General features: G+C 55.8%; 2 protein-coding genes across 4 annotated transcripts in view; one reads left to right on the top strand and one right to left on the bottom strand.

Annotated features, from left to right (window-relative positions):
• SH3GL1 (SH3 domain containing GRB2 like 1, endophilin A2) overlaps window positions 1–24,251 on the bottom strand; it is a 32,891-nt gene extending 8,640 nt beyond the window's left edge. For 2 of the 3 annotated variants that reach the window (XM_057540138.1, XM_057540136.1), the window contains exon 1: window positions 24,003–24,251. Coding sequence is in view for 2 of the 3 variants with exons in the window: in XM_057540136.1 (XP_057396119.1) it covers window positions 24,003–24,047 (45 nt within the window). In the remaining variant the exon portion in view is untranslated. The remainder of the gene's footprint in view (window positions 1–24,002) is intronic. The other variant, XM_057540137.1, reaches the window with a different exon arrangement.
• Window positions 15,329–20,262, top strand: LOC130707046 (40S ribosomal protein S23-like). The gene is made up of 2 exons (XM_057539708.1): window positions 15,329–15,371; window positions 19,764–20,262. The coding sequence occupies exons 1-2, from the start codon at window positions 15,329–15,331 to the stop codon at window positions 20,204–20,206; spliced, it is 486 nt and encodes a 161-aa protein (XP_057395691.1). The 3' UTR covers window positions 20,207–20,262.
• Window positions 24,252–26,547: the final 2,296 nt, after the last annotated feature.

The following is a 26,547-nucleotide window of genomic DNA, read 5'->3' as shown; positions in this document are numbered from 1 at the left end:
TTGGCCATGTTTGGAGAGGAGCGAGGAATCTGACACGCGTGAGAGAAACAAAGAACGCGCAGTGGAACAATCCGAAAACACAAGACATTGTGCGCCAAGAGCCGGCAGGGCAGCCGCTCCGGGAGTCCAACAGAGAACAGGAAGGCAGGAGAACCTTCTTTCCCCCAGGGAGGGACGTGGGGACGGACGGCTGCCCCAGACCAGGCAGGCACGCTGCAGTGGCCCCTCGGGGGCAGCAGAAGCTCGAATCCTGCCAAGTGGGATGCACCAGCGGGAGACGTTGTAATTGAATCATCTCAGCTGGGAAACCTGATCAATATGACATGGAAAATAAACAGCCAATCTGCAGGCTCAGTGACCGGGGCAGACGATCCGCTTTGATGAATTAAGAGTTTAAGTAAAAAGAGCAGCAGGAGGAGGCTGGCACAGAGGAGCCGGGAGAGAGAAAAGCAGGGCTGCTCAGGGCCTCACAATGCAGGAGGGATGCTCTGCACGGCCTGCTCAGCACCCTCGCACCTCGTCCAGCCGATATGCTCCGTGGGGCCGCTTGCCGCGCTCCAGGTTAACAGCGGAGGTCCCCATCCTCTCCCGACCCCCCCAACTCCCCTCCTGCCCTCCGCCTGGCTAACGTCTCCCTGCCCCCACCCCGCGCTACAGAGCAGCCCCCGCTTCTCCCTCCCTCCTCAGCAGTGAGGAGCCCAGGGCCAGGCGGAGGGGGTGCGCGTTGGGGGCAGCCGCTCTCGGGCACTGGCTGGAGAGTTGGACTGAAAGGCACGGAAGGACTTCTCTGGTGGCGCAGGGGTTAAGAATCCGCCTGCCAACACGGGACACGGGTTCGAGCCCTGGTCCGGGAAGATCCCACATGCCGCGGAGCAACTAAGCCCGTGCACCACAACTACTGAGCCTGCGCTCTAGAGCCCGCGAGCCACAACTACTGAGCCCGCGTGCCACAACTACTGAAGCCCGCGTGCCTAGAGCCTGTGCTCCACAACAAGAGAAGCCACCGCAATGAGAAGTCCGTGCACCGCAACAAAGAGTAGCCCCTGCTCGCCGCAACTAGAGAAAGCCAGCGCGCAGCAACAAAGACCCAACACAGCCAAAAATAAATAAATTTATAAAAATAAATAAATAAAATTAAAAAAAGAAAAAAAAAGAAAAGGCGATGGGGGGTGAAAGAGCCTTGGGGTCCAGGCCCAGCCGCCCTGCTGTGCGGTCCCGTTCCGGCCATCCTCGGGTCTGGGCCAGTGAATGCCCTGTGGCTGAGGCACTGTGACCCAAGGCTGTCAGGTGTGAGCACTTCCGGCTCCAGTTAGCGACCACTGTCGGAAGAGGGGTGGGCAGGCCCGCTACCCTGCCGCCAGGGCAGAGGCTGTGCTGGCTTTGAGGAGCGCCCCTCTGGCGAGGGAGATAAGAACATCAGGCAGAACAGAGACACAGTGATAAGAGCTGCAAGGGAGGTTTAAACATGCCAAACATGCTCCTGGCTGGGTGAGCTGCAGGGGCCAGTGCTGTCTGAGCTGGACCTCAAAGGGCAGGGTTCCAGCAGGCAGAGCCTGGCCAGGCAGGCGTATGGTGTTCTGGGTGAGACCCAGGTTCGGGGGCACAGGGGCTGCCACTCCTGGTCCTCCAAGTGCCAGGCACTGTGTGGGCGCTTTCCATACATCCTGCCATTGATTGTCACCCCTCTGCAATGACAATGCAGGGACCTGCACACCCATTCTACAGATGAGGAAACCCCGGGGTGAGAGGTGGAAAAGCAAGGCTGCGAGCTGAAAGTGGAGAAGCTGGGAGCTGCGCCCAGAGCTGTCGGACTGGTCGGTCCGTCCCTCACCGCTCCCCGCAATGCAGGACCTGCCGGAAGGGCACGGGGCCTCCGAGGCTGTGGGGAGGAGGCGGAGTGCCTGTGCGCAGAATGCCCAGACGTGGGAGGTCCCGGGAGGCAACTGCAATGACTCCCGGGCAGGGCTAAGAAATTCCTGAACGGGGAGGACGGCACAGGGACGGGAGGGAGCGACACAGGGATAGATTCGTTCGCCTCTACATCCCTTCCAATTGCGACTCCCCTTCCTGCTGGCCTCCCAACACTTGGGAGCCGCTTGCCAAACACCTCAGAGCAGCCCCTTCTAGTTTCCTTTATGGCCTTCTGTCTCATGACTTGGAGAGCCCACGACACGGGCAGAGCCCAGGCTGGCCTGCTACCCTGCCGACACACGAAGCCGCTGGCCTTCTCGAGTCTCCTTTTGCTGCTTGGGCCCTGGGCCCCTGACTCAGAGCTGCTGGCAGACACACCAGAGGGTGCACTCTTTGGCTAACTGACGCCCTTTCTGGAAAGGCGAGCCGAGGGTGCTTCTGGGGAGGTAACGTGCACGGTGCTCTGCCACGCTGAAGCCTCCTGTCCGTCCCTGCCCAGAAACCTCCAGTGGCCCCCGTGTCGGGATGATTTCCAGAGCCTGGGCCCTTTTGAGTACGAAATGCTTGCCGACGGGGGCGGCACTTGGACTCCAGGCAGCTTGGATCCCACGTGGCTCTGAGAATAAAGGCCACGAGGCGTGGGGCCGGGCCACCGCCCTAAGGGGTGAGGGAGAGGTGCCACTGAAGCCGAGGCCACAGAAACACTATTCATACCCAACTCCTCAGCCCAAGGAGGCGGGCCAGCAGGAAGCCTGAGGGCTCTGGCAGCAGGAGAGCCTATCTGTCACGGGTCTTTAGTAAATATCTGTGAGCTGATGGAGAATAAGTCACCACCCCCTTTGTCAAGCTCCACAGAGGGAAGTGTCCTGACAAGTCAGAACTTCCTTCAGCATACCGGGAATTCTGAAATTTCCCCGGTTTGCTGGTACCCTTCATGCCTCCGGGCACACACTTCCTCTCCTCCTAGGGATCAAAGCTACGAGGTTTTAAAAAAGCAGCTCTGTGAACGGGAGCAGTGGAAACGATCAAGCAGGAAAAGACTTCTGAAGTTACTTCTCCCGTGGAAACCCCCAGTCGGGCACCACGACCACCAGGTCCGGCCCCAAGGGGCAGACACCGACCCACAGACGCCCCTCCACACAGCAGTGTGTCGCGGTGTATCTGGAACCTAGTTCTGGCAGCACAAAGACAGTGGCTTTGAAGCCCAAGGTGTTCTCTCAGCAGGAGGGACGGCACCTCTGGCCTGGGGCCAGCGGCTGAGATACTGGCTCAGAAGCAGAACCCCTCAGGTCCCCGAGGCTGCAGGGACAAGCCAGCTGCAGGGTCCCCCGGGTGGTGGCGGGGGAAGCGTTTGGCTGTCTCTGTGGAGAGGAGCCTGGCTGGGGGGCCTGGTCTGACCTAGCCTCTCGCAGTCTGAACCCCCCTGGTTCTCTGCCCCCGCCCCGTGGTGCCCCTCCCACCTCCCTGCCCAAACCTTCCCAGGGCTGGCTCGGTGGGCAGCAAGCTGAACGCCAAGTGAGTCCCAGTGGCTGCTCCCCTGCGTGGCACATGCTGCTAAGATGAGGGGGGAAACCGTTACGTGAGAAAAATCCCCTCAAAGTCACGTCTGGCTTAATCCGAGAGTCTGGTCTGGACACGGCACGGGCAGCGGGAGCAAAGCAGGAACCGGTCGTCGGAAAGAATGGACTAGGGAAGGCAGCTATGGCACATGGGGACAGTCGCTCAGTGACTGTCAAGGCAGTGACGAGCTGGGGGACGGAGCTCCCGAGATGGATCGGGGTGTAGCCTCAGCCTCGTCTCAAAGCCCCGACCTCTGCTTCTGCAGGCTTCGCGGGTCCCAGTACCAGCAGCCAGAGGCTCACCCAGGGTAGACACCCAGAGAGCTGCCCCTTCAGCCCCAGGCTGACGACCAAGTCGCCAGACCTCCCGCTGCTGTGACACTGCTTTCCCGATGGGGCCTCATACTGGCTTTAAGAACCCCAGATCCGTCACGAGGGCCCCTGTGTGTAAACCAGGTCTGCCCTGCCCTGGCTCAGACTCTCCTCACTTCTCCCCAGGACCCCTCCTGGCTGCTCTCCCCTCCTCGGCCTTGCTGGGCCTCCTGCCCACGGCAGCCCCCGAGGGCTGGGTCCAGAACCCTCTGTGTGTCAGGGTCTGCGCCCTCTCCAGGTTCCTGCGATCCCGGGACTGCTCCCCTCCTCCTGCACGGGCTGGAGGCCGAGGCCTGGCCTGACCCCCCGTTAGTCTCCCACGCGCCCGTGCTTGTCTCTGAGCGCAGGGACCCCGTGTGTCTTGCTTTCTGCCATCACCGAGCCCAGTGCATCTGACCAAGCACCCAGGCCCCTTCCTTTTGGGGGGTCCTCTCCTGGCCTTGCAGAGGAGTGGCAGCTCAGAAGTACCCGAAGCTGGAGGAAGAGTGAGGGGCTGGGCAGACACGGGTGGCTGTGCGGTGCCTTTCCTGTTGCCTCAGCCCTCTGTTTGAGGAAAATGCCTCCCTCACCCCGAGGTGACCCAGCAGTCCTTGGAGATGGGGTGACAAGGAACTCACTCCCTGCCTGGCCCGACCTCCACGTGGAGCTCAGCTGAGTGTCGGCCACAGGGGCCCAGGTTGGCCAGTGTTCCCCCTCGCAGCCTGTCTGGCCAGAAGCCACAGGCCCGAGTGCCTTCCCGGTGCACTGTGGAGGGGCGGGCACTTCCTCTGGGGACCAACCCCCCAGCCCAGAGCGTTAGCCAGGGCTCGACTCTAATGATGGTTGGTCCTGGGATTCCCATTAAGACACTGAGTTCCTCCACAAGAAAGCAGAAGCACTTAACAAGAAGTGTTCCCTGCTTCCATTCATGGTTAACCAGTTCCCCAGGTCATCTGGTAGAGTCTGGGGGAGGAAGTGGGCCCTGCTGGGTGCTGGGACAGGTGTGGAAAGCAGGCTTCAAACTGAAGCACTTCTGGCTTGTGGGGGGAGGCAGGACTGCTGGAGGGGAGAAGGGGCCACAGAACGTGCATCTTTTAATGTTTCTATGAAACGTAGCAGAGACTGCATTGTTCCTTGGACCCGCGGCCTTGCCAGCCCTTCTGTCAAACTTGAGGAAGGCATAGAGCCCCAAAAGGAAGAGATAAAGCCATCGGGGACCTCCAGCACCCATCTGGCCCAGCTGCAGCCTCTGGGCAGTTATCTCCACCTTATAAATGGAGCAACTAACACCCCAGGAGGTGACCCGCCTTTCCCAGGGCCAGGCAGTGTAGTGTAGTGTAGTGTAGTGTAGTGTAGTGCAGTGTAGTGTGTGTGTGAGACCAAGCCAGACAGGAGGGGTAACTGGGTCCCCAAAGTCTTAAACCACCTTGCTCTGGAGGCTGCCCTGCATCTCCCTGGTTTGCTTCCTCATTTTCAAAGACTGGCCACGGCAGTCGGGGTGCTGGGGAGACGAGGGCCCGCGCTCAGGCTCCGCCCCTCCCGCCTGGCTGGGGAAGCGTCCCAGCAAGTGTGAGGCCACATCGCAGCCCCTGGGAGCAGGCGGTCAGGAGGACCACAGCTGTTCCTGGACAGTGACAGTGGCGGACGACCACCCAGGATGACACCCTACACCGCACTGAGTGCACAGAGCCTGGAGGCGGAAGGCGTGCGTTGGAGGGCCGGCTCTGCCCTGAGCCTTCTGGAACTCCAGTCTCTCACATGATACCCACCACTCCAGGGTGGCATGAGGCCACAGCCCCTGGAATAGCACAGAGCTTTCTACGAACGCCAGTGGCACCCCAGACCGGGAGCTGCTCGGGGAGGAGGACACCAGTCACACACAGACCCCTGCGCGGGACATGATGCAGCTCACGTGGGGGAGAATCAGACGGGCCCTGCCCCAAACGTTATCGGGGGAGGCGAGGGCCAAAGCCACAGGGCCTGGCTGAGGAAGCCAGGTGGCAGACTGGGGTGTGGGCTCAGGACTTTGCCTCCTCTGGGACACAGGGAGGGAACAAGGCCCGCTGAACAGGGGCTCTAAGGTGGGCCTGATCCCAGCCGGCGCCCAAGGGTTTTTACCCAACAACCGAGAGGCCAGCAATTGCTTGAGGCTCATCTCTTAGGAACAGACCTCATCTGGAACTCTTGCCAGAGCTGAAAAGTCTGGGTATAAACCGGCCTCATGCATTTTAATTTCTCATCTCGGGGACGAGGCAGGAGGGCTGCATGTCACACAACCGGGAAAATCAATTTCAGATGAAAACTCATAAAAAGAGACAGCCAACCCACAAACAAATGAGGTAATAAGTTCCCGAGTCCTGCCGCGCCCGCTCCGCACCGCTGACCGCGTGCTGTGCCGGGGTGCGCTGTTGGGGAGCTACCGCCCGCAGATCCCCGCTCAGGGCAGCACAGCACACTTCTGTCCCCACAGGCGAGTAAATGAGGTGTTTTGCAAACTCACCTTTTGTCAATGGCAGAGCTGACGCAAGAGCAGCCCTTCAGGAAGAGACAGGAAATGGGGCTTGGAAACCCTGTGAGGCGCACAGCTGCTCGGCCTCCGGAAAGCACCGGAACAGACCCTGCATCCAACACCATCACCGCAGCCTACTACATAAGAGGCTGTAGGCACCAGGTCACGAGTCTCACGGAGGGCCATGAGTACCCCCACAGCGACAAGCTAAGGCGACAGAACGATCTCAAAGCCCAGAGCCCCAGCCTCCTGGAACACAGATGCTGTCCCCCCATCTCTATGACCACTTCCATTCTGAGACACTTAACTAATGTGAAGCCACCTCTTCGAGGAAGCCCTCCTGATTCTCCATCGCCCGCCTCCTTACCCAGGTGGGAGTGACCTGGCCACTGGCCACCTCTCCCAGCACACTACTGGCACCTCCTCTCTCGAGGCCAGAACCCCCCGCCCCCTCTGGACCTCACCTTGGACCAGGCTCTGTTCCACAAAGGCACCCACCTCACCCCACGTCAGAGCCTCTGCCCTGCTGTCCCTTCTGCCCCAGACTTTCCCATGGCTGGGTCCTGTCCATCTGGTTCCCCCCTCCCCAGTGGGGCGCTGTCCCTGACCCACCCGTCACTCATCTTTCTCTCAAGCCTCCCTTGTTTGTTTACAGCCCTCCTCCCACTGCACTGTGAACTCCAAGTGAGCAACCCCACACTGCTGTACCTGCACTCGGAACGGTGTCTGAGACTAGGAAATGCTTAGTTGATACTTAGCGCCCCACGGGAGGAAGGAACGACCTCACAGGGGTCTGATCTCATGACGCCATTCCGCGGTGGCTAAGCACTGGGAGGGCTGCGGACCCGGGAGCCGGCCGGATGACAGCACCCCCTACCCCTGAACCTCCAACTTTCCTTTGCGTTGCTCATGGGAAGTTCAAGTTAGGCGGCACTCTGCCTGGGGGCTGCCAGTCTAATTCCCCACTCTCCACCCAAGGTCTGCCCACAGCTGACCCCCTCACCAGAGAGCAAAGGGAAAGTCTGCAAAGGAAAAAAATCTGAGCAAGCTGGGCCCAGGCTGGCCTGCATCCAGAGGACCCCGCACCCAGAGGAGGAATCCCCTGTGAAAGGCACGTGCCTGCAGTTTGGGAGGACAGGACACGGGAAAGGAAGGCTGACAGGCAAACGGGCTCTGAAGGCCAGAGGGAAATGGCCCCCAGATGGGCTGGGCTGGAGCCGTGGGGGCCGCACACCTAGGTTCTCCGAGGATCATCGAGGGCGACCTCTCGGGGAGGGCAGAGCTCGGCCTGGGCGCTCCTCCGAGAGAGCTCCAGGAAGAAGCTCTGAGTGGGCGCTGAGGAACATACCCTCACCTGGCTCCACAGCTCGCCTGTCACCCCAGGGCGGCGACACCTGGTGACTCAGGGCCACGAGACCAGTTTCTTCAGGCGTGGCTACCAGAAGTACCCGGGCAGGTCATGATCCCAGGACAGCACACGGCAAGCCAGGGGAGGTGACGCCATCAGCAGCTCTCAGCACAGCAGACCAGCCCCTCTGAGGGTTAGTGACGGGCACTGCGACACTCGGCCACGTATTAGATGCCGGCGCCCTGTCACCCTGCACGGCCGCTCCTCCTGCTGTCCCCCACCCTGTTTGTCCAGGGGCACCTGCCCTTCTAACCTGCAGAGTCAGTCCTGGCAATGCGGAGCTGGAAGGAATCTCAGCACACAGATGAGGAGATCAACAGGGGCCTGCTGGGGCCAGGTGGGCACCAGAGCTGCCGCTCCTGTCCCCGGCTGCCATCCACCCTGCAGTGGCAGAGGGGGTGGGCCTTCTCCTTCTCAGGACGCACATCAGGCCTGGCGCACACGCTCCCTGACGTTACTGCCTGTAACTGCCCCACTGGTGGGTGAGCACCCGACTGAGGGGTTCCCAGGGACCCCGCCCTGGATCACAGACAGAGGAGAGCAGTTCTCAGGGGCCATCTCCTCCGCCACAGCTCACCTTCATTCCAGCAACAGCACCCGGGAGAGCCTCGCCTCCCCACCCAAATGCACCCTGTCCCCAAACGCTGACTTCCCGTTGGCTGCCAGCTGCTGTGATGGGGCTAGGAGAGCAGCAGGGGGCCTGACACCCAGTAGGTGATGGGCAATCAGTATTTGCTGAGATAACACAAACCTCGCCCTTAGGAGCCCAGGGGAGAACACCGCGAGTCAGGTGTGTCAGTAACAGGCCAAAACAAGGGTGTGCCCAAGAGGTCCCGAGGCAGGGCTGGGGACGCCGGGGAGCAGTGGGGGGGGGTGTGGACCACAGCACGGGGACTGCATCCGGCTCTGTCACTGCACTGTCACTTAACAAGAATGTGGACCCCTCTGAGCCTCAGTTTCCTCAATGTAAAACGGGGTGCTGATGACGACCCGTGATGACCCGGGTGTGAACGTGCTTCAAGCACCACAAACTGCTCTACAAAGACGAGCCTGCCAGTCCCCGCATGATGCGTGTCCCAAGGAAAGAATGAGGCCAGGAAGGCAGCGTGCAGGGAGCTCGAGGCGGGGTCCCCGTGCAGGCCAGGTTGGGAGGCAGGATGTGCTGAGTAGCTTGGATGACGGGGGCATGAGAACGCCAGTGTCTGTGGAGCGAAGGTCCTCTGTGAGAGATCTGTGGTTCCGCACACAGAGGGACACGTGTAAAAACTGTGTAAACCGTGTCGCTAGCAGGCCGATGTGCTACCTCTTCCTTTGCACCAAAAGCTCCTAGAGATCATAGCCCAGACTCCAGAGGGCTCACGGCACTAAGTGTACTTGCTGACGGATGGCCGTGATACACGATTCTGAAGCTCTGCTTGGAAGCAGAGCAACAGGATTTGAAGGAAGATGGGCGGTAAACCCCTGCCAAGCCCTGGCCCAGGCTACTGCCAGCCTCTGGAGCACACCCCTCCTGCTTCTGCCCAGCCAACCGATGCGGCCTGCTGGCCGACCCTCAGTACCCCGAGTGGCTTTCTGCCCTGATCCTGGCTAACACGCTTGTGCCCCTGGGATGTCCCACCCTCTCTACCTTGGTGTATCAACAGTCTGCCCGTCCTTCAGGGTGGTGCCAGTATCCACCCCCAAGATGCTACATTTACGCTCTGGGGGCGGGAGACCCTACCCCCTAAATCCGTGGTCTTGCCGCATTTGCCTAGATGGCTGGGTGATGCTGACTCAAGGCACTTCTCAGCAATGCCTCTTTTATCTTTTTTTTTTTTTTTTTTTTTTTTTAAATATTCTGACTGCGCTGGGTCTCCGTTGTGTGCACAGGCTCTTCATTGCGGGGCTTTTCTCTAGTTGTGGCACGCGGGCTTCTCTAGTTGTGGCACGCAGGTTTAGTTGCCCTGCGGCCTGTGGGATCTTAGTTCCCCGGCCAGGGATGGAACCCGCGTCCCCTGCACTGGAAGGCAGATTCTCAACCACTGGACCGCCAGGGAAGTCCCTCAGCAATGCCTTTTTATGTTGATTTTTGCAGGAGTAAAGCAGCCCTGCCCTCGCCCTTGCTTCTCCGCTGTCACCGTGTGACGTGTGTCTGGTGCTGCCACTTGCTGAGTTAGGAGCCGTAAGCATATTCAAATCTCTCTCCACCTGATGACAATGGTCTAGTAGCCAGGGCCTCCCCCCTGCACCCAGGCCAGCCTCTGCTCCCCTGGAAGGACTGAGCCCACAGACAGGCGGTGTCTGGACTCCTGGACGAGGAACAAGAACACAGTAGGGCAGGCCAGTGACCCAGAGGCCCCAGCACTGGGGGCTTCGCTCTGCTGCCTGCTGGGGACAATCTGCATCCTCCTCTCCCTTCTCCTTCCCGTGTCCACATTCAAAGCCAGGGTCCAGGTCACCTCCTCGTGAGTCATCCCTGGTTTCTCCGTACAGGGCGTGTGTCATAGGACCCTGTGTCACCGTATCTGCCCTATTTCAATCGCTAAGCCACTGTGCGTGTCTGGGACACTCTCCTGCCCTGAGCTTACCTGCTCCATCAGAGCAGGATGGGGCTGAACGTCTGGGGTCAAAGTCAGCAGGCCAACTCCCCACTTGAGAAGGTTGCCCTTATTCATTCAACAGATATTTATATGTGCCAGGTATAGTACAGGGAAAAAGAGATGGATACTACAAGCTCACACAACAACGGCACTAGCTTAAGGACCTAATATAAGGAGCCCCTTCCTCCTTGTGGGGAGGGAACCAGGTAGGAGTTACAAGATGTCCCTGGACTTAGCTTTGAAGGATGGGTTGAACTTGGGGGCAAGAAGGAGAAAAGGACATGACGTGAGGAAAGGCAGAGACGGAGGACGCAGGGTCTGCACCAAGGCAGAGGACAGAGGCGCTAAGGGCCGGCTTGGAAACCAACTCCCACGATGTGATTCTGAAGCGTCCCCTTTGAAGGTGTGGGAGTGGTTAGTGAAGGCTGCCTGGCACAAGCCTCTAGTGTCCGTGACGGGAAGAAAGGCACGCCATCAGGCTCGAGAACTGCTGATCTCTTTCTACAGTGGATGGGAAGTGATGCAGGTCGAAATCCCACTGTGGCATTTCCCGGAGGTTTAGACGGGCCACAGCGTTCTTTGTGTAAAACCTGAACACAGAGCCGGTTTTCAAGTTGACGATGGAGGACTCCCTATCAGTCCACTAGCTGGTAAGTCACCAAGGTGGGATTCCACAAACCAGGGGACGACTTCCATGCAGCACTGAAACGAAGCTGGCTCGGTGGGAGGCCCGCTCTTCGCACAGCACCCGTCCATCAGCTTGGCAAAGCAAATCGCTCCTATTTCCTCTTTGACCTCAGCCGCTAAGCTGGAGGTGAGAGCTAAGGGAGGATGAAACACATGTGCTCGTGTGTACATGCGCATGCGCGCGCACACACACTCTTCAATGTTGAGCTGAAAACCTTTATCCAGACAAAGCTTTAAGACAGCGGGGACCTGTAAGAGTTTCCTACGGCTGCTGTAACAAATTACCACAAACTCAGTGACTCAAAACACGTTTCCTAAGCCGCACAAAAATCTGAAGGAGGTCAGAAGTCCAACATGGCTCTCCCCAGCGAGGACCAAGGTGTTGGCAGGGCTGCGTCCCTTTCTGGGAGCTCTAGAGCTTTCCCGCCTTTTCGGCTCCTAGAGGCTGCCGCGTTTCTTTGCTTGTGGCCCCGTCCTCCATCTTCACAGCCAGCGAGGTGGGTCTATCGTGCCGCCTGCCTTCTGGTTCTCTCCTCCACGGTCCTGTCTCCCTCCGACCAGGCAGGGAAAGGTTCCACTTTTAAGGGCCGTTATGATGAAATTGGGCCCACCTGGTCATTGGTTCCACCTCTGGGTCCATGCCCTTAATCCCACCAGCAAAGTCCCTTCTGCCAAGTGAGGTCACACATTCACAGGTTCCGGATAATGGCGGGGACACCTTGGTGGAGGGTAGGGGGGTGGTGTTCTGCCTGCCACGGGAATAGTCAGCTCTCGTTACTCACGGTGGTTCTGTGCTATAAAGTCGCCCAGACGCCAAACTAGTAAATACTGAACCACTGCTCTGGGGACACGCAGGGGTTAGGCTCCTGTGGGCCTCTGGTCACAACTCATCACCTGTAACTTCATGTTACGTGTGTTTCTGTTTAAAGAAACCTTATTTAGGGACTTCCCTGGTGGCACAGTGGTTAAGACTCCAAGCTCCCAATGCAGGGGGCCTGGGTTCCATCTCTGGTCAGGGAACTAGATCCCACATGCAAGCCACAACTAAGAGCCCACAAGCCGCAACTAAAGATCCCGCGTGCTGCAAGTAAGACCTGGTGCAGCCAAATAAATAAATAAATAAATATTTTTTAGAAAAAGAAAGAAAACCGATTTAATATACACTGCTGATTCATTAGCACTGGACGCACGGCCAGCAGCACCTGATCTCGCCTGAGTGGAGCTCATCTCACACGTGCTCTGTGAGCATGTTACAGCCTTCCTGTGCCTGGGACACTAGCCAGCACTTCAGTTCCACACTTGGGACCAAGAGCGATAACACCCGCAAGAAGCACAAAGGTACAAACACGCGTCACTAAACAAGCCGTGGAAAGGATGTTGGTTTACAGTCTTGTTCTGCCTCAGTGGGAATGAGCGTGTTGGGAGACTCAAAGATTTTTGTCACTCTGGGCATGTTCACGAATACCTGCGAAAGTGCCCCAAGTACTGATTGGGGGCGGTTACAAACACATTTCGTCAAGTAGGGTGAAACTGCAAACACAAACCTGCCAACAATGAGGATGGACCAATGGTGAGTTCAGGTGCTGCTGGCTGCGCATCCAATGCTAATGAATCAGTAATGCATATTAAATAAGGTTTCTTTAAACAGAGGCACCGACCAGGAGGTGGAAGCGCTCGCCCTGGATGACCAGGTGGGCCCAATTTCATCAGGTGGGCCTCCCTGGGTCTCCCCCTGGCTTGTGCCCCCACCAAGCCGACCCTGTGCCTGGGGAGCCCCTGCCCCACGCACCCAGCTTCCTGGCTCAGGCGGTACCATGGAGCCTAGCACATAGGTCACCCCTGACAAGGGCCCCGACGCAGGACCCCCAGTAGCTTTGATCAAGACTTCGGGTCATGCGAACAGAAGAGGTGGTGGTGTTCTCCAGGCTGGTCCTGCTGAAAACCTTACACGGTCACATTAAATGGGCAGGAGTCTAGAGAAGCACTTGGACCTTGCCTGCGGGGACATCCATGTGACTGCTCACTGCGACACCGAGAGCAAAAACGCGGCAACGTCCTAAATGCCCACTGCCAGCGGAGGGAGGACAAGTCGCTGTCAGCACACAAAGGACAGCAGGGAGCTGTGGAAGCAAAAAACTCAAGCCACACGCTCAGTGTGGACGAAGCGCCCCAGCAGTGCTGAGCGGAAAGAGCAGGCCAAAAAAGCTGCCATGTGACACCATTTTCAGGAGGTGTAAACTTGCAAAACAAAGCTGCAGACTTTTTAGCAGTAGATTCGTGCGCAGTGATGTATCAGGGAGGGGCCCTCGACTCTAACTGTGCCGCTCGTGTTAACTCAAGCGCCTGTGGGCGCCTGGCTATCGGCTGGCCATTCTTCACCTCTCTCTCTACAGCTGAGACATTTTAACACAAACTCAAGTGCCTGAAAAGAGACATGCCCTTTACGACGCACTGGCACTGCCTGGTGCGGGGAACTAGCTGAGTGCAAACTCCCCTGGACGGCGGTGGACTCTCCTCCAGGCTCTGCTGAGAGCTGAGCGGATGCCTGGACTGAGACTGGGCAAAAGGTCCTCCTCCCCACTCCCCAGAACCAGCACACCTGGACTCCTGGGTCCCCAGTGAGCCCCCATCTGCACAACTTCCCACAGAAGCCTCCCAAACCTGGCAGTCTGGAGGCGGCAGAGGGACTTGGCTGACTGGTGCCTCCTGCCCACCCTGGGCCGAGGCCAAGGGCATGGGGTGCTCTGAAGCAAAGCGGAGAGAGCACTCAGCTACCCTTGAGTCCACTGGTGGGAAAGGAATGGTGAGGCGGAACTTCCCAGAGAGCCCGGGAGAAATACCTAAGGCTTCTCAGCCGTGAAGTAAATGTATCAAGGCTGGGGGCAAAAGACGAACCTCAGAGCCAACTCTGAGGGCAGCACACACAACTGTATCGGGGCAATCAGTGGGGAGCTGCAGCAGCTCCAAGACTCCTCAAAGGTGAAATGCTGACTTGGCGGGACAGCAAGGATTCTCAACCTTGGAGGAAACACTCCAGGGAGAGGAGATAAAGGACAACCCTAGGCCAGGTTAGGGTTAGGGGACGGAGAAATCCCGCCCTTGTCCCCGTGCCCTCGCTGCCCTCTTCTGGACAAAGGCTGACCCTGAAGGGCCAGGGCTGCTCGCCTGACTTCAGACAATCACTCAGACAATCACGGCTCTGACGACCTGAGGCCATCAAGCTGAGGGACACCTCATCCTGGGGAGGCAGCTAGCAGGAGACGAGGAGGGGGCCTTGGGAGTGAGAAAGTTCCCAGTTTCCTTCCCAAGGGGCGTCCTAAGTCTCCGCTCACTCCTGGGGCCGAGACCCAAAATGACAGAGGAAAAACCATCAGTCAGCTGCTCCGCTTTAGACAAAGTGGGACTGGGTTGAGGTGTGCTGGCCAAAGACATCTGAATTATCGGCCAAGGTGGTGTCGGGGGACTAAACACACAGACTGAACGGTGCCACTTACTGCCGGGCCTCTCCCCAGACACCTGGGAAATGCACCCTCACCCCAGAGCTCTCTCTTCTGAGCCTTAATTCAAGTCTGCAGGATTTCCTGGCTCCACGGGAAGACGACGAGGGGCAGGGAAAGGGGTGCCAAGAGAAGAGGTAACACAGGGACAAGTGAGAAGGTTATTCCCACCGCGACGCTCTTTCAGTACCCCTCGTTCTGGCAAGGGAAAACTTTCTGGTGGGCACTTTTTTTTCTTCTTACTATTTTTTTGGCTTTTTATTTTTATTTTTTGGCCGTGCCACGTGGCATGTGGGATCTTAGTTCCCCGAGCAGGGATCGAACCCATGCCCCCCTGCAGTGAAAGTGCAGAGTCCTAACCACTGGACCGCCAGGGAAGTCCTGGTGGGCACTTACTGTTTCAGCAACTTTTTAATAAGAGGGACCAGACCCCAGCCTCCGAGGTAAGGAATCCAGGAGGAATCAACTACATTGCTTTGTTTCTGGTGATCGAGTTACTATGATTTAGAGAAAGAAACAACATCAAGATACCTTTTAAAATAAATTTAAAAAGTGAGTCTATTTGAAAGTCAAGTTAACTAATTGATTCAAGCCACAGGCTAGGTGGTTGGTTCCAGGTATTTACTGCAGGCCCAGGAGCTGGTGTGATGGACACAGCACCTCGGGGAAGGTGGCGGGGCCCCCTGGGCCTCAGGGCGAGGACAGGGAAGGTTAGGGCCCGCAGGTGAGGAGGCTGCCCTCAGGTGCACTGGGCCTACGAGCTTGTTGCATTTCCAGTACCAGCCAGACGGGCAGGGACCACCATCTAGAGGGTGATTGGGAGTGCCATGACTGGGGACGAAGATCTGGAGGACATGTGCACGAGCGGTGGTGGGTACCAGGGAGGTCCCTCAGGTCCTGGAGGGAGAAGGCCCAGAGGCAGGGTGGCAAGTCCACAGGGGGAACCAACGGGGCAAAGCGGAGGAGGGGGTGAGAGAGCTGGCCAGCTGACTCAGGACACAGGAGAAGAGGCAGAAGGGCGGCCAGGTGTGGAAGCCAGGGAGGGGCTGCACACAGGACCCGGGCTAACGCCGGTCATGTCTAAGAGGTCAGAAGTCCAGGGGCAGACAGCAGGCTTCTGAGGCCAGAGTGGTGGGGCCTGGGGAAAGTGGAGCCAGGGAACTCCTTTTCCCAGCAGGCTGGGCACCTCCAGTTAAGTTCAGGCCTGGCTGTGGGGTTGAAATGACAGAGACTGCCCGTGACACAGGTCGGGCCCCTCTGGGCCAGTCATGCACCGGTCCCTCGGCCTGGAGCCCTCAAGACAGATCCTAAGCCAAAGGGAACAACCTCTGAGCTTTGATTTCTGATTCTTTAAACCAGTCGGACCTGTTCCTGACCGAGGCCTCCACGGCCCTGCCAGCCACCTGGCTTCGCATGGGCACCGTCACTGGCACCGGACAGCCCCATTCCTGCTGAGAAGGAGTCCACCGTTTCTGACGACTTGGCCAGCAAGCCACAACCCGTGGGGACCTGGGCCTGTCACCAGCCGCCAGGCAGCCTGCTCCCTCGGGAGCGCACACCCAATGAGGAGAAAAGCGCACTGGGTGTGAGGATGTGCTGGGTGTGCGGCACGTGGGCAGGAGACCACCAGGGAGGGTGGAGAAATATTTTGGGGTGGGGGAACCCAGGAGATGGCAAGGATACAGGAAGATACATGCAGGGCTCTGAGGGCAAACAGGAAGTGGACAGGGAGACCCGGGCTGGGGTGGGGAAGGAGGAGGGAAGGTACGAGCCCAAGCAGACCTGTTGGACTGGAGCGTGCTGGCTGCGAGGGGGAGGGTGGGATTGAAAGCCGGGACCGGGGCGGGGGCTCCGGAAGGTCCTGAATGCCAGGTTGGAGCTGGAACTGCACCCCAGGTCGGTGGGGGACGCTCCCCTCAGCAGACCCCAGCCCTGACTTCTCTAGTTGCGCCCACACGGCCACCCCACTTTTGCGCTCTCATGACCTACGACGCGGGGCAAACTCCGTCCAGCTGACCTTTACTGAGTTCCTGGGACAGCGACCCACTGTCCTCCTCACGGTCCACCCCCTCCTGGAGGGCGGGGTGGGGGGCAGCTCACGTCACTGGGCCGTGACAGCCCGGGCGGGCGTGGTACCGCTGGAGGGGTTTAATGCCCAGGTGTGGAAATCTGAGCATCCAGGCAGCAGCTCTTCCCAGGGCGGCCACGGCTGATGCTGAGTCAGGTCCTTCAGAGGAAATCGCACGTCTGTTTTCCTGCTGTGGTTGGGAGTCTCCGCGTGACCCCCCTCTCGGGCCCAGTCAGCAGGTTTTTCTAGGAGCTGAGTGGAAAAGGAAGACGAGGCCATCCTCTGGGAGCCTGAGTTTGTGGAGCCCTGGTTACTGCTTAACAGGAAATGAGCAGAATCGGACCCAAACTGCAGTGCTCGAGAGAAGTGGATGCAAACCCAGCCCTGGGGAGGGGGCGGGGAGAGAAAAAGTTTGGGTGGGGGGGAGGAGAAGAGAAAGAAGGACAAGAGGAGGAGGAAGGAGGGGGTTGCAGAGAGGAGGGGAGAAGAGAGGAACCGGCTGCTCCACAGTCTGATATAGCCTTCCTCAGCTTTCCAGGGACAGCTTTAAAAAAGAACCAGAAAAAATCGCCCGACACTTCCCCGGGCACTTAAAAGCCAGGAGGGTTTGAGCACAGGGGGTAAAGATGCCTCAACAGGCCTGCTCACCCCTCCAGTGGCTGGAAGGCTCCAGCATCAAACCCTCCTTAAACCTCGGAAACCTCACCCCACCCCCCGCCGTGACCTCGAAAACCAGAAATAGAAGACAATCTGACTTTCCTCTGCCACTCCACGGCCAACGGCAGCCCTGCAGTGTCAAAATGTGCAGATGCCTCTGAAATCCTATGGAGGAAGTTGGCTGCACGCCCCAAATTAAAAACTAACTTTCCCCAGATTGGATCCGTTTCAAAATACTGGCAACAAAGAGGAGAGGGCTGAGACAGAGACCAGGGCAGAGCTAACTGTGGCCCACACCCCAGGGTCAAAGGCCATGGGACACGCACACCAGAGGCAAATGGCAGGCCTGAGGGGCCCGGTCAAAGACTGTCAGTTTGTCCTCTGAGGAAAGAAGCAAAGAGATGCGCAGATGGACACCTGACGGGCGGGCGGAGAGCTCAGGCCCCCAAAGGCACTAAGCGCTTGCTTGGATGTTGGCTCCGGAGGGAGGCTGGGTGGATGGGTGGATGGGTGGTGGGTGGTGGGTGGTGGGTGGGTAAATAGCACCATTTCCTTAGTTCACTTGCTAAGTCAGTGACAGTTCTGGGGTCGCAAAACTGTGACAGCCTCCAATTTCTGAAACCAAACAGAGAGACACTGTGGAACCCCTAACCTCACAGGCTGTTATTAAGTGGCACACGGAATAAAATTAAGTATCCTACAGCTTTGCCTCAAAACATACCCAGATAAGCAGGGCGATTAGCTCCCACGGGCCCTCTTTGATAAACTGCTCTTTACTACACACAGGACTCTGAGTCAGAGGTGAACTTTAGGTCTGATGTACCGCAGTCACGGGCAGCAGAAACAGAATATGATGACCCCTTGGTCCTGGTATGTTAATAACAAGAGTATGCAGGATGCTGCTTGGTTACAGGGCCCCTCCCTGATTGCGAACAGTGGGTCCTGCCCAGGAGGTTGGGTTAACCTGGTTTTACAGACGGGCCTGGGAAGTGGTGGAGTTTAAAGAGGCCCCTTGGCTCCTTTTGGGAAGGGCAGTCTCAAATCTCTTCTGTAGCTCCACAGCGCAGCCTAAAATACAGGGCTGGTTACTCCACCCAGCAGGCTGGGGACGGAATACTGATGGAGCAGGACAGGATCATCTCCGTCCAGGGTCCTGCAGGGACACTGCTAGGTCAAGGGTCTTCCTACAGAATGAGTCAGCAGAGTGGCTTCCTGTAAGAGTGGACTTGACCCAGTTCCCATCGCACGTGGACATGGCAATGGCCAAAGGCCCTTCCCAGGTCTGCTGTCCTGAGGCAGAAGGTCCTCCAGAGGTTAGACTGCAGCTGCTCAGCTCAAGGGTCTGGGCCAGGGACCACCCCCACTCCCAGACCTCGCCTGACACCTGTCGCTCCCGGCTCACAGGTTCCACACTTTGATTCGTGCTGAGACTAAGGGGTTACAAATTCCAGATTTTTGTATCCTAAGATCACTCCATGTCCACTACTTAGCAGGCCAAGAACTTTGCTGGGAAATCAGAAGCATGATTCCATAAAATGAAGTTTAAAAAATAGGTCAGAGAGACTTCCCTGGTGGTCTAGTGGTAAAGAATCCGCCTTCCAATGCAGGGGACACGGGTTCGATCCCTGGTCGGGGAACTAAGACATGCCGCGGGACAACCAAGCCCGTGCGCCAGAACTACTGAGCCCACGTGCCACAACGAGAGAAAACCAGCATGCCACAACTAGAGAGGAGCCCGTGCCGCAGTGAAAGATCCTGCACGCCTCAATGAAGACCCCGTGTGCCGCAACTAAGACCTGATGCAGCCAAAAAAAAAAAGTCAGAGCAGGCAGTGTCTGGGGACGTCAGACATTCCCCCAGCTACTGCTTACTCCAACACGTTGGGGTCCTGGGCCCCCCGTCATACCCCCACCCCATGCCTTTCCCAGGAAGCTCGATCTTTCCTCCTAGACACAAACCCGGAGCCTAGCGAGTATCCAACAAACGTCAAAGCTACGGGATATGACGGTCATGAATTTCCCTCCTAGCTCGGACGGAACCAATCTTTCAGTTTAAATTCTCTCTCTCCTTTCAGGCAAAAAAAAAAAAAAAAAAAATCAGGCCAGCATTCCAGGCAGCTGCCAGCTCTATCCCTAGTTACACTCTCAAATCTCCACACAGCCCAGCCACAAGAATTATCAGGAAACCAGTTAGAAGGTTAGGCCTGGAAATTAATGTCACCCAAACACACCACAATGACAAGTGAACTTTTGAGCCTAGATCTCGCTACTGGGTTCCTTTACCCACCTCAGTTCCCCAGAAAGACTCATAAAAGCATCTCCCCGGATTCTCGGTGTGCACGAGTACCAGAGGGCTATTGAGTGGCATTACACAGCGAGGCCAGAGGGGACCAAAACCACGGGCCCGAGACAGACGCCCGTTTCTTTGGCTGCTTCACTCCATACATTCAACTTTCCTCAGCTCAGGTGACCAGTTCCTATTAAGAAGTAAAAACTCGCTCTTTCGCTCAGGCCCGTGGCGCCGGCAGGATGGGTGAGGTGTCCTGGGCCGGGGCAAGTGTCGCGGTCTTCGTACTGCCAGGAAGCTCCGTAGCCACCGACGAGACCAAAAGTGGCATGATAAACAGTACAAGAAAGCCCATTTGGGCACAGCCCTGAAGGCCAACCCTTTTGGAGGTGCTTCTCATGCCAAGGGAATTGTGCTTGAAAAAGTAGGGGTTGAAGCCAAACAGCCAAATTCTGCCATCAGGAAGTGTGTCAGGGTTCAACTAATCAAGAATGGCAAAAAAATCACCGCCTTTGTACCCAATGATGGTTGTTTGAATTTTATTGAGGAAAATGATGAAGTTCTGGTTGCTGGATTTGGTCGCAAAGGTCATGCTGTTGGTGACATTCCTGGAGTCCGCTTTAAGGTTGTCAAAGTAGCCAATGTCTCTCTTTTGGCCTTATACAAAGGCAAGAAGGAAAGACCAAGATCATAAGTTTTGATGATGAAAGCAGGATAGTAATAAATTTCCATATGCCAAAAAAAAAAAAAAAAAAAGAAGTAAAAACTCACAAACTTCCCGCTCAAGCTCAAACCGATTTTATTTGAGACCTGAAAGTTTTCACCAGAGATGAACTGGCGTGGAATTTGCCAGTATACTGCCAGACACCGGGACCTGATTTGTTACCAGGGTCACCAAGGAGGTAGAAACTTTTCATTAACATCACAGCCTCACCTTCGAGAAACCCAGTTTCTCTATTCCCAGCTCTCTCTCACACATCCACCTGGCTTCTATTTCTCAATTCAGAAATGACGCTCTTACAAGCCTTGGAAATCAAGAACCCGTTTCAAAGTAGGGTTTCTTGCTACAGAAACGCTGGCGCTTCTCTCAAGCGGGGCCAGGTAATTCTTTGTTGTGTAGAAGGCTGTCCTGTATGTTGTAGGATGCTTAACAACCATCCCCAGCCATTACCTACTCGGTGCCAGTAGCACCCTCTCCCCAAGGCGTGACACTGTCTCAGACGTTGCCAAATGTCCCTTGGGCGGTGCACAGGGCAGAAGAGGGGAGAGGGGAGGGTTAGTCGCCCCTAATTGAGAGGCACCAATGCAAGCTTGTACCTTCTTAAAAATGCCAGATGCCAAAAGACACTCTGGGGTTCTCCTGAGGACTTGGGAGGGGGAGACTTGGTGTCTGGATGCTGAGTTTTACGCACGTGTCCATCTGCGTATATGTGGTTATCTGCATTTCGAGAATTAGGAAAAGCAGGCAGCTGCCAGAAGAATGCCCAGGAAGGATTTTTTGTTGTTCTTCTGTTTGGGTAAAATTATCCTCACTTTTCTCAAGCCATAAAACAGTATTTCTCAACCTCAGCACCGTTGACGTCGGAGCCGGGTGACTCTTGGTTGTGCGGGGCCGCCCAGTGAGCTGTAATATAATTAATTACCACCGAGTTGTGACAACCCAAAATGCCTCCACACATTGCCAATGTCCTCTGGAGGGTAGAACTGGCCCTGGCTGAGAACTACTGTCCTACAGGAAGACAAATGCCCCCAAATCCTTTTGTGTAAAAAGGGGACAGCGTTTACCCTTAGGCCAGATAAATGAGACCAATTGAGACCGACTGGTTTAAAGCATATCACCTGTTCACGCAGTGAAAACTCAATATATATTATTACGACTTAACAAGAATATTACCTGACACAGACGACCCTACTTGAAAGAGGTGTTCCTAAGATCAAGAAAAGAAACACAGGGCTTCCCTGGTGGCAAAGCGCTTAAGAATCCGTCTGCCAATGCAGGGGACATGGGTTCGAGCCCTGGTCTGGGAAGATCCCACATGCCGCGGAGCAATTAAGCCCATGTGCCACAACTACTGAGGCTGTGCTCTAGAGCCTGTGAGCCTCAGCTACTGAGGCCCGCACGCCTAGAGCCCGTGCTCCGCAACAAGAGAAGCCACCGCAATGAGAAGCCTGTGCACTGCAACAAAGAGTAGCCCCTGCTCACCGCAACTAGAGAAAGCCCACGCACAGCAACGAAGACCCAACGCTGCCAAATAAATAAATTTATAAAAAAAAAAAAGAAAAGAAACACACAAAGAGGTGGACACATCCAGATAAACAGCGGAGGTCTATGGAAACTATTGCAGAAGGGAATGGAATACAGCCAGGGTGATTCTTGAGAGCACAACTCAACACGGAATCGGTCAGGAGGCCAAGACAACGGCTCTCAGAGGAGGACGTGTCGCAGCAATTCTTTGGGACTGGGCCTCAGAATATCAAGATGATAAATTGATCCGCACCACCAGCTTGCACTGCTCTGAGCTTTCCGGATTTCCAAGCACTCCCCACAGGTCTGAATGCAGGCCATCCTTCTTTCCCCAAGAAGAAAGGCTCTGGTGGATGGCCTGAGAGGCCCAGCTAGTTCCTCCGGCACAGCGTGTCTGCTGGGGACAGCATGGACCACCAGCATGGGCCCTCATGGCTGGGGTCGGGGTGGGGAGGGCTTCCAGAGACCTGTCTATATGAAGGAACAAAGTGGCCCAGGAATTCTTCCGAGACCCATAGTTCCTGCGAGAGGGGCTACATCAGGGCCCAAGATAGTAAGCAGTACTCCAAGGTGCTCTGGTCAAGTGTGCAGGGGTGGGGTCTGAGGCCTGCTGGGCAAGGTCTAACCCAGGGCCAGGTCACTTAATTCCATCCTGCTGGGGCAAAGGGCTGTACTCTCAGCAACAATCCTAGAATCCCTCTGGATTAAACCTCTCTTCCTCCAGGGTTTAGCCTGGAGTCTAGAGATAGACCCCAAATATCTTTAGCCCTGGACAACTACTAGGGTCATTAGTTTTCCCCCTCAAGGGGCAAAAGGTCCCAGCTGTGTATTACTGGGGACTCATCTCTCTTCCCTCCCACTGGACCTCTCCAAATTGTGGGCAGAGTCTGGTTTGCCGGCACGGGCCAAACAACTCCTATGACTGTTGCTCGTTCCTTCCTGGAGTCTATCCACACAAACTCCAGACCCAAGGTTCTCATAGGATCAAGGGATCTGGGACTTCTTGGATCTGAAATTATAAACTGAATTTTGCATTCGCCCAGTTTTCTGAAGAGTGGATCCACTCAGCTTTCACCAGACTCGTGAGCAATGGGGCCTGGACTTTCCAAAACACCTATTCTATCTGTCAAAGTAGAACACTTATATTCTTGGATTCTGCATTCCACTTCTGGGAACTTATCCTGTAAATCCAATCCCACCTGTGAGCAGAGATATTCACTGGCTATTCACGATAGTATCGTTTGCAGCAGAAAACTACTGGAAACAACCTAAACTCCATCGATGGACAACTAATTAAATAAATTATGACAGACTTCCATGGAATGGAATGCCACATACCCATTAAAAAGATCCAAGAGGCTCCAGGAGTAGCTCTGGGGGAGGGGGAGGGGGAGGGCAGGGGGGGGTTCCCCTAAGGACATTAGCAGCATCCGAAGACATCCGTGGTCGGTGGGGGGAGCTCCTGGTATCGACTGGGTAGGGGCCAGAGATGCTGCTCAACGCCCCACAGTGCCCAGGAGGGCCACCACAACAGAGAATGACCCAAGGTGGAGAATTCTGGCTCTAGTGCGATCTCCGAGACACGTTTAATGAAAAACATCAATTACACGGTTCTGTGTAAACGATGTTACTGCTACGTGTGTGTTTTTAAAGGAGAGGCATACCCTTCTCTTTGGTAATTGGTGACAGTCCCTGTCTCTGGGGAGAGGGACTGGATGCCTGAGGGACTGAAGTGGGAAACTGACTTTTCACTCTACCTTTTCAACTTTGTACCCGGCCCACTGAAAAGATTTTTTCGTTTGCTGTCTTTAAAAAAAAAAGAATTGTTCTAGACACAAAATTTCCCTGATCTTGGGCTCTCTAGCAAGAGTCCTGTGTCGACAAGCTCGGGACTGCTTCTTCCCCTTCTCTCCCTGCCCCCCCCACCCCCCGCCCGCCCGCCCTTTTAGAGAGAAGGACGGGAGGAGAGGGATCCACGTCCGGGGCCAATCTCTGGGTGCACCTCCGCGCCTCTAAAGCGTCTGCCCACCCCTCTCGAGAAGACTGGAGCCCACATGGCGGGCAGGGTCCGGGCCACCTCGCACGCAGACCCCCGCCCCTCCTAGGCTGTCCCCACCCGGCGGGGGACGAGTGCCAACGCCGCCCCCTCAGTACCCACGGCTCCCTCCCGAGCCAGGGCCTGGCCTGGCCCCCCTCCGAGCAGCCTGTGGCCCGGAGCTCGCCCCCCGCCTCGGCCTCCGCTCACCTGGCTCGCCTTGTAGAACTGCTTCTTCAGCCCCGCTACCGACATGCTGCCTCCCGCCGTCGGGCCTCCCGCGCGGACCCAGCGAACCGGAGGGACCGCACAAGCGACAGGCTTCCGGGCGCCGCCAACCCCCCGCGCGCCTCAGCGGGCCCCTACGGCACCGCCTCCGCCGCCCTCCAGCCAGCTCCGCGCCCGCCCCGGCGCCGCCTCAACCCCTCGCGCGCTCGCGCGGCCAGGATATTACATGGCAACCACACACTTCCGGTGCCGGCCTCCGCGCGCGCACGCGCGCCCCCGGCCCCGTCTGCGCACGCGCGCCCCCTGCCGGCCAGGCAGCGCACGCGCACTCCTCCTGCGGATGGAGCGGCCGCCTAGCCCAGTGAGTGGACGGGGGCGAGCCTAGAGGAGCTGTGGCGGCTGCAGCGACCCCTCGAGTCCCGGAGGTGGGCCTGACGTCTTAGGAAAGGCGCTTAACACCTTTTTGCAGAGGTTGGGGAGGCGAAGGGGCAGGTGGAACTCCAGAGGCTGGGTTTACAAATCTTCGGATACCTGTTCGGTAATCTCAGCTGTACCCAATTCTTCTGTGGTCTTCCACCACCATCCCGTCCGGCCCCGTGTTCATCCATTCAGTTGCCCAAGTCAGACATCAGGCTATCACTTATAACTCCTTTCCACTACCCCAACTGTCTTCTGCCCTGATCAGACCATTCCACCAGCCTCCTCTCTGGTGTGCCCACCTTCAGGTTCTCCCCTCCAATTCATCTTCTACAAGGCAGCCAGAATGATGCTTCTATAACACAATTCAGATCACATCAGTCCCCTGTTTAAAGTCCATCTACTGGCCTTAGCATACTCTCCCAATTTCTTAACATGGGCTACAAAGCTTGTATAATTTGGCCCCATCACCTTGTCTAACTTCGGCTCTCTTCATTTTCTGTAACCCATGGTCCCTGTTGCCTGTGGATTTTGCTAACTTTATTCCTCTCATGCACATTCTTCCCCAATCTTTCCCCCGTCCCTTGTGCATAAAAAAGAACTCTATTTGGAATGTCACCTCCTCCAGGAAGCCTTCTCAAATTGAAACATGTTTACTGATATTGATTTTTTCATCAATTGTTATTTTTATTGAATGAATTGGAAATTAATAATGAATGGAAATGAGTAAATGAGTCCAAAAAGAACAGGGTGGGGGCCAGTTGCACAATGGATAACGTGTCTGACTACGGATCAGAAAAAGAACAATAACGTGACTAGAGCTAAAGTGCTTGCAACTTCAGTGCTGAAATCTCTGACAGAGTTGAGTGATTTTGTAAAGCAGAGGATTGCTGGAAGTTTACAAGTGCCTCAACAGAAGGACTAGATCAGAGGATTGCTTTAGAATATGCATGCCCCAACCTCTTTCCCCAAGATCCTGATGGGGCTATTATGAATAGTTTGAAAAATCTCCCATGTGATTCTGATGGGCACCCTGAATGGTGATCCACTGGTCTAAATCAATTCAGATGCCAGAATGTCAGAGAAGGAAGGGAAAACATCCTAATGGTTCAGATGAGGAAACTGAGGCCTTGAGTAAGACATGACTTGCCCAAAGTGATGTCCTCAAATTTCCTATTTTTCCACATTATTTCCAACCAATTCTACTGATTTAATTATGCATTCTACAGGATAAATAGAATTCCAAAATTGGGCTAAATTTCACTCTTCTCTCCTCACTTCTGCTCTGCTTGAGAGGTTAAATTGGTGCTGAAGAAAACCTGTCCTAAGGCTTGCAGGCTGCCTCTGAAGGTCTCTGTTCCGTGTGAGGCTTTTAACTTACATGATCACACAGTTCAATTAAATGATATTTATGTATACACTCAAATATTTATTGGGTACCTACTAATGTATGTCACCGGTAGGTTCTGGGGATACTGTGATAAATGATTCCTGCCCTCATGGAGCTAATGACAAAAACAGAAATGAATTCATTAACCAATAACACGCTAATAAATAAACACAAGCTGTAATTGCTCCAAGAAAAAGAACAGTGTTGTTGTAGGAACTTCATCTTGTTGGGGGTTGGGGAGGAAAGCTCCTCTGGGGTTTCAATCTAAGATCTGAAAGTTAGGTAGAAATCAACCAGGAAAAGAGCTGCGGAAAGAGTGTTCCAGGCGAGGAAACAGCATGTGCAAAACCCTGAGGATTAAACCAGAAATATCCATTTCATTCATTCCCTCTGAATATATTTACTGCCTCTCAAATGCTTCTGAAGCGATACCCAGAGTTTATTTAATTTTATTTTTATTGTTAATATAAAAATAATTTATAATTTTAAATTGCTGTGGCTGTATTCGGCCTATGTCCCATTAGGATAAAAAAAACTTTAGTCTTCAGCTCAATCGCAGGTTCAGGTTGCCACCGGCGCCCTACGTAAAGCATTTCGTCATGACGTAGAGCCTGACCCTCCCTCCTCCCAGAGACATAGCCCTTGAGCTCAGCCAATCACAGTGTGGGGCTCTCAACTTGACACCACCCACCACCAATCGCAGGGCGCCTGCTCCCTGCC

The sequence above is a fragment of the Balaenoptera acutorostrata genome, chromosome 2 (genome assembly GCF_949987535.1).
Source record: "Balaenoptera acutorostrata chromosome 2, mBalAcu1.1, whole genome shotgun sequence".
Classification (NCBI taxonomy): Eukaryota; Metazoa; Chordata; class Mammalia; order Artiodactyla; family Balaenopteridae; genus Balaenoptera; species Balaenoptera acutorostrata.
The sequence above is the reverse complement of the archived record's forward strand: the minus strand, read 5'-3'. Positions and strand labels throughout refer to the sequence as shown.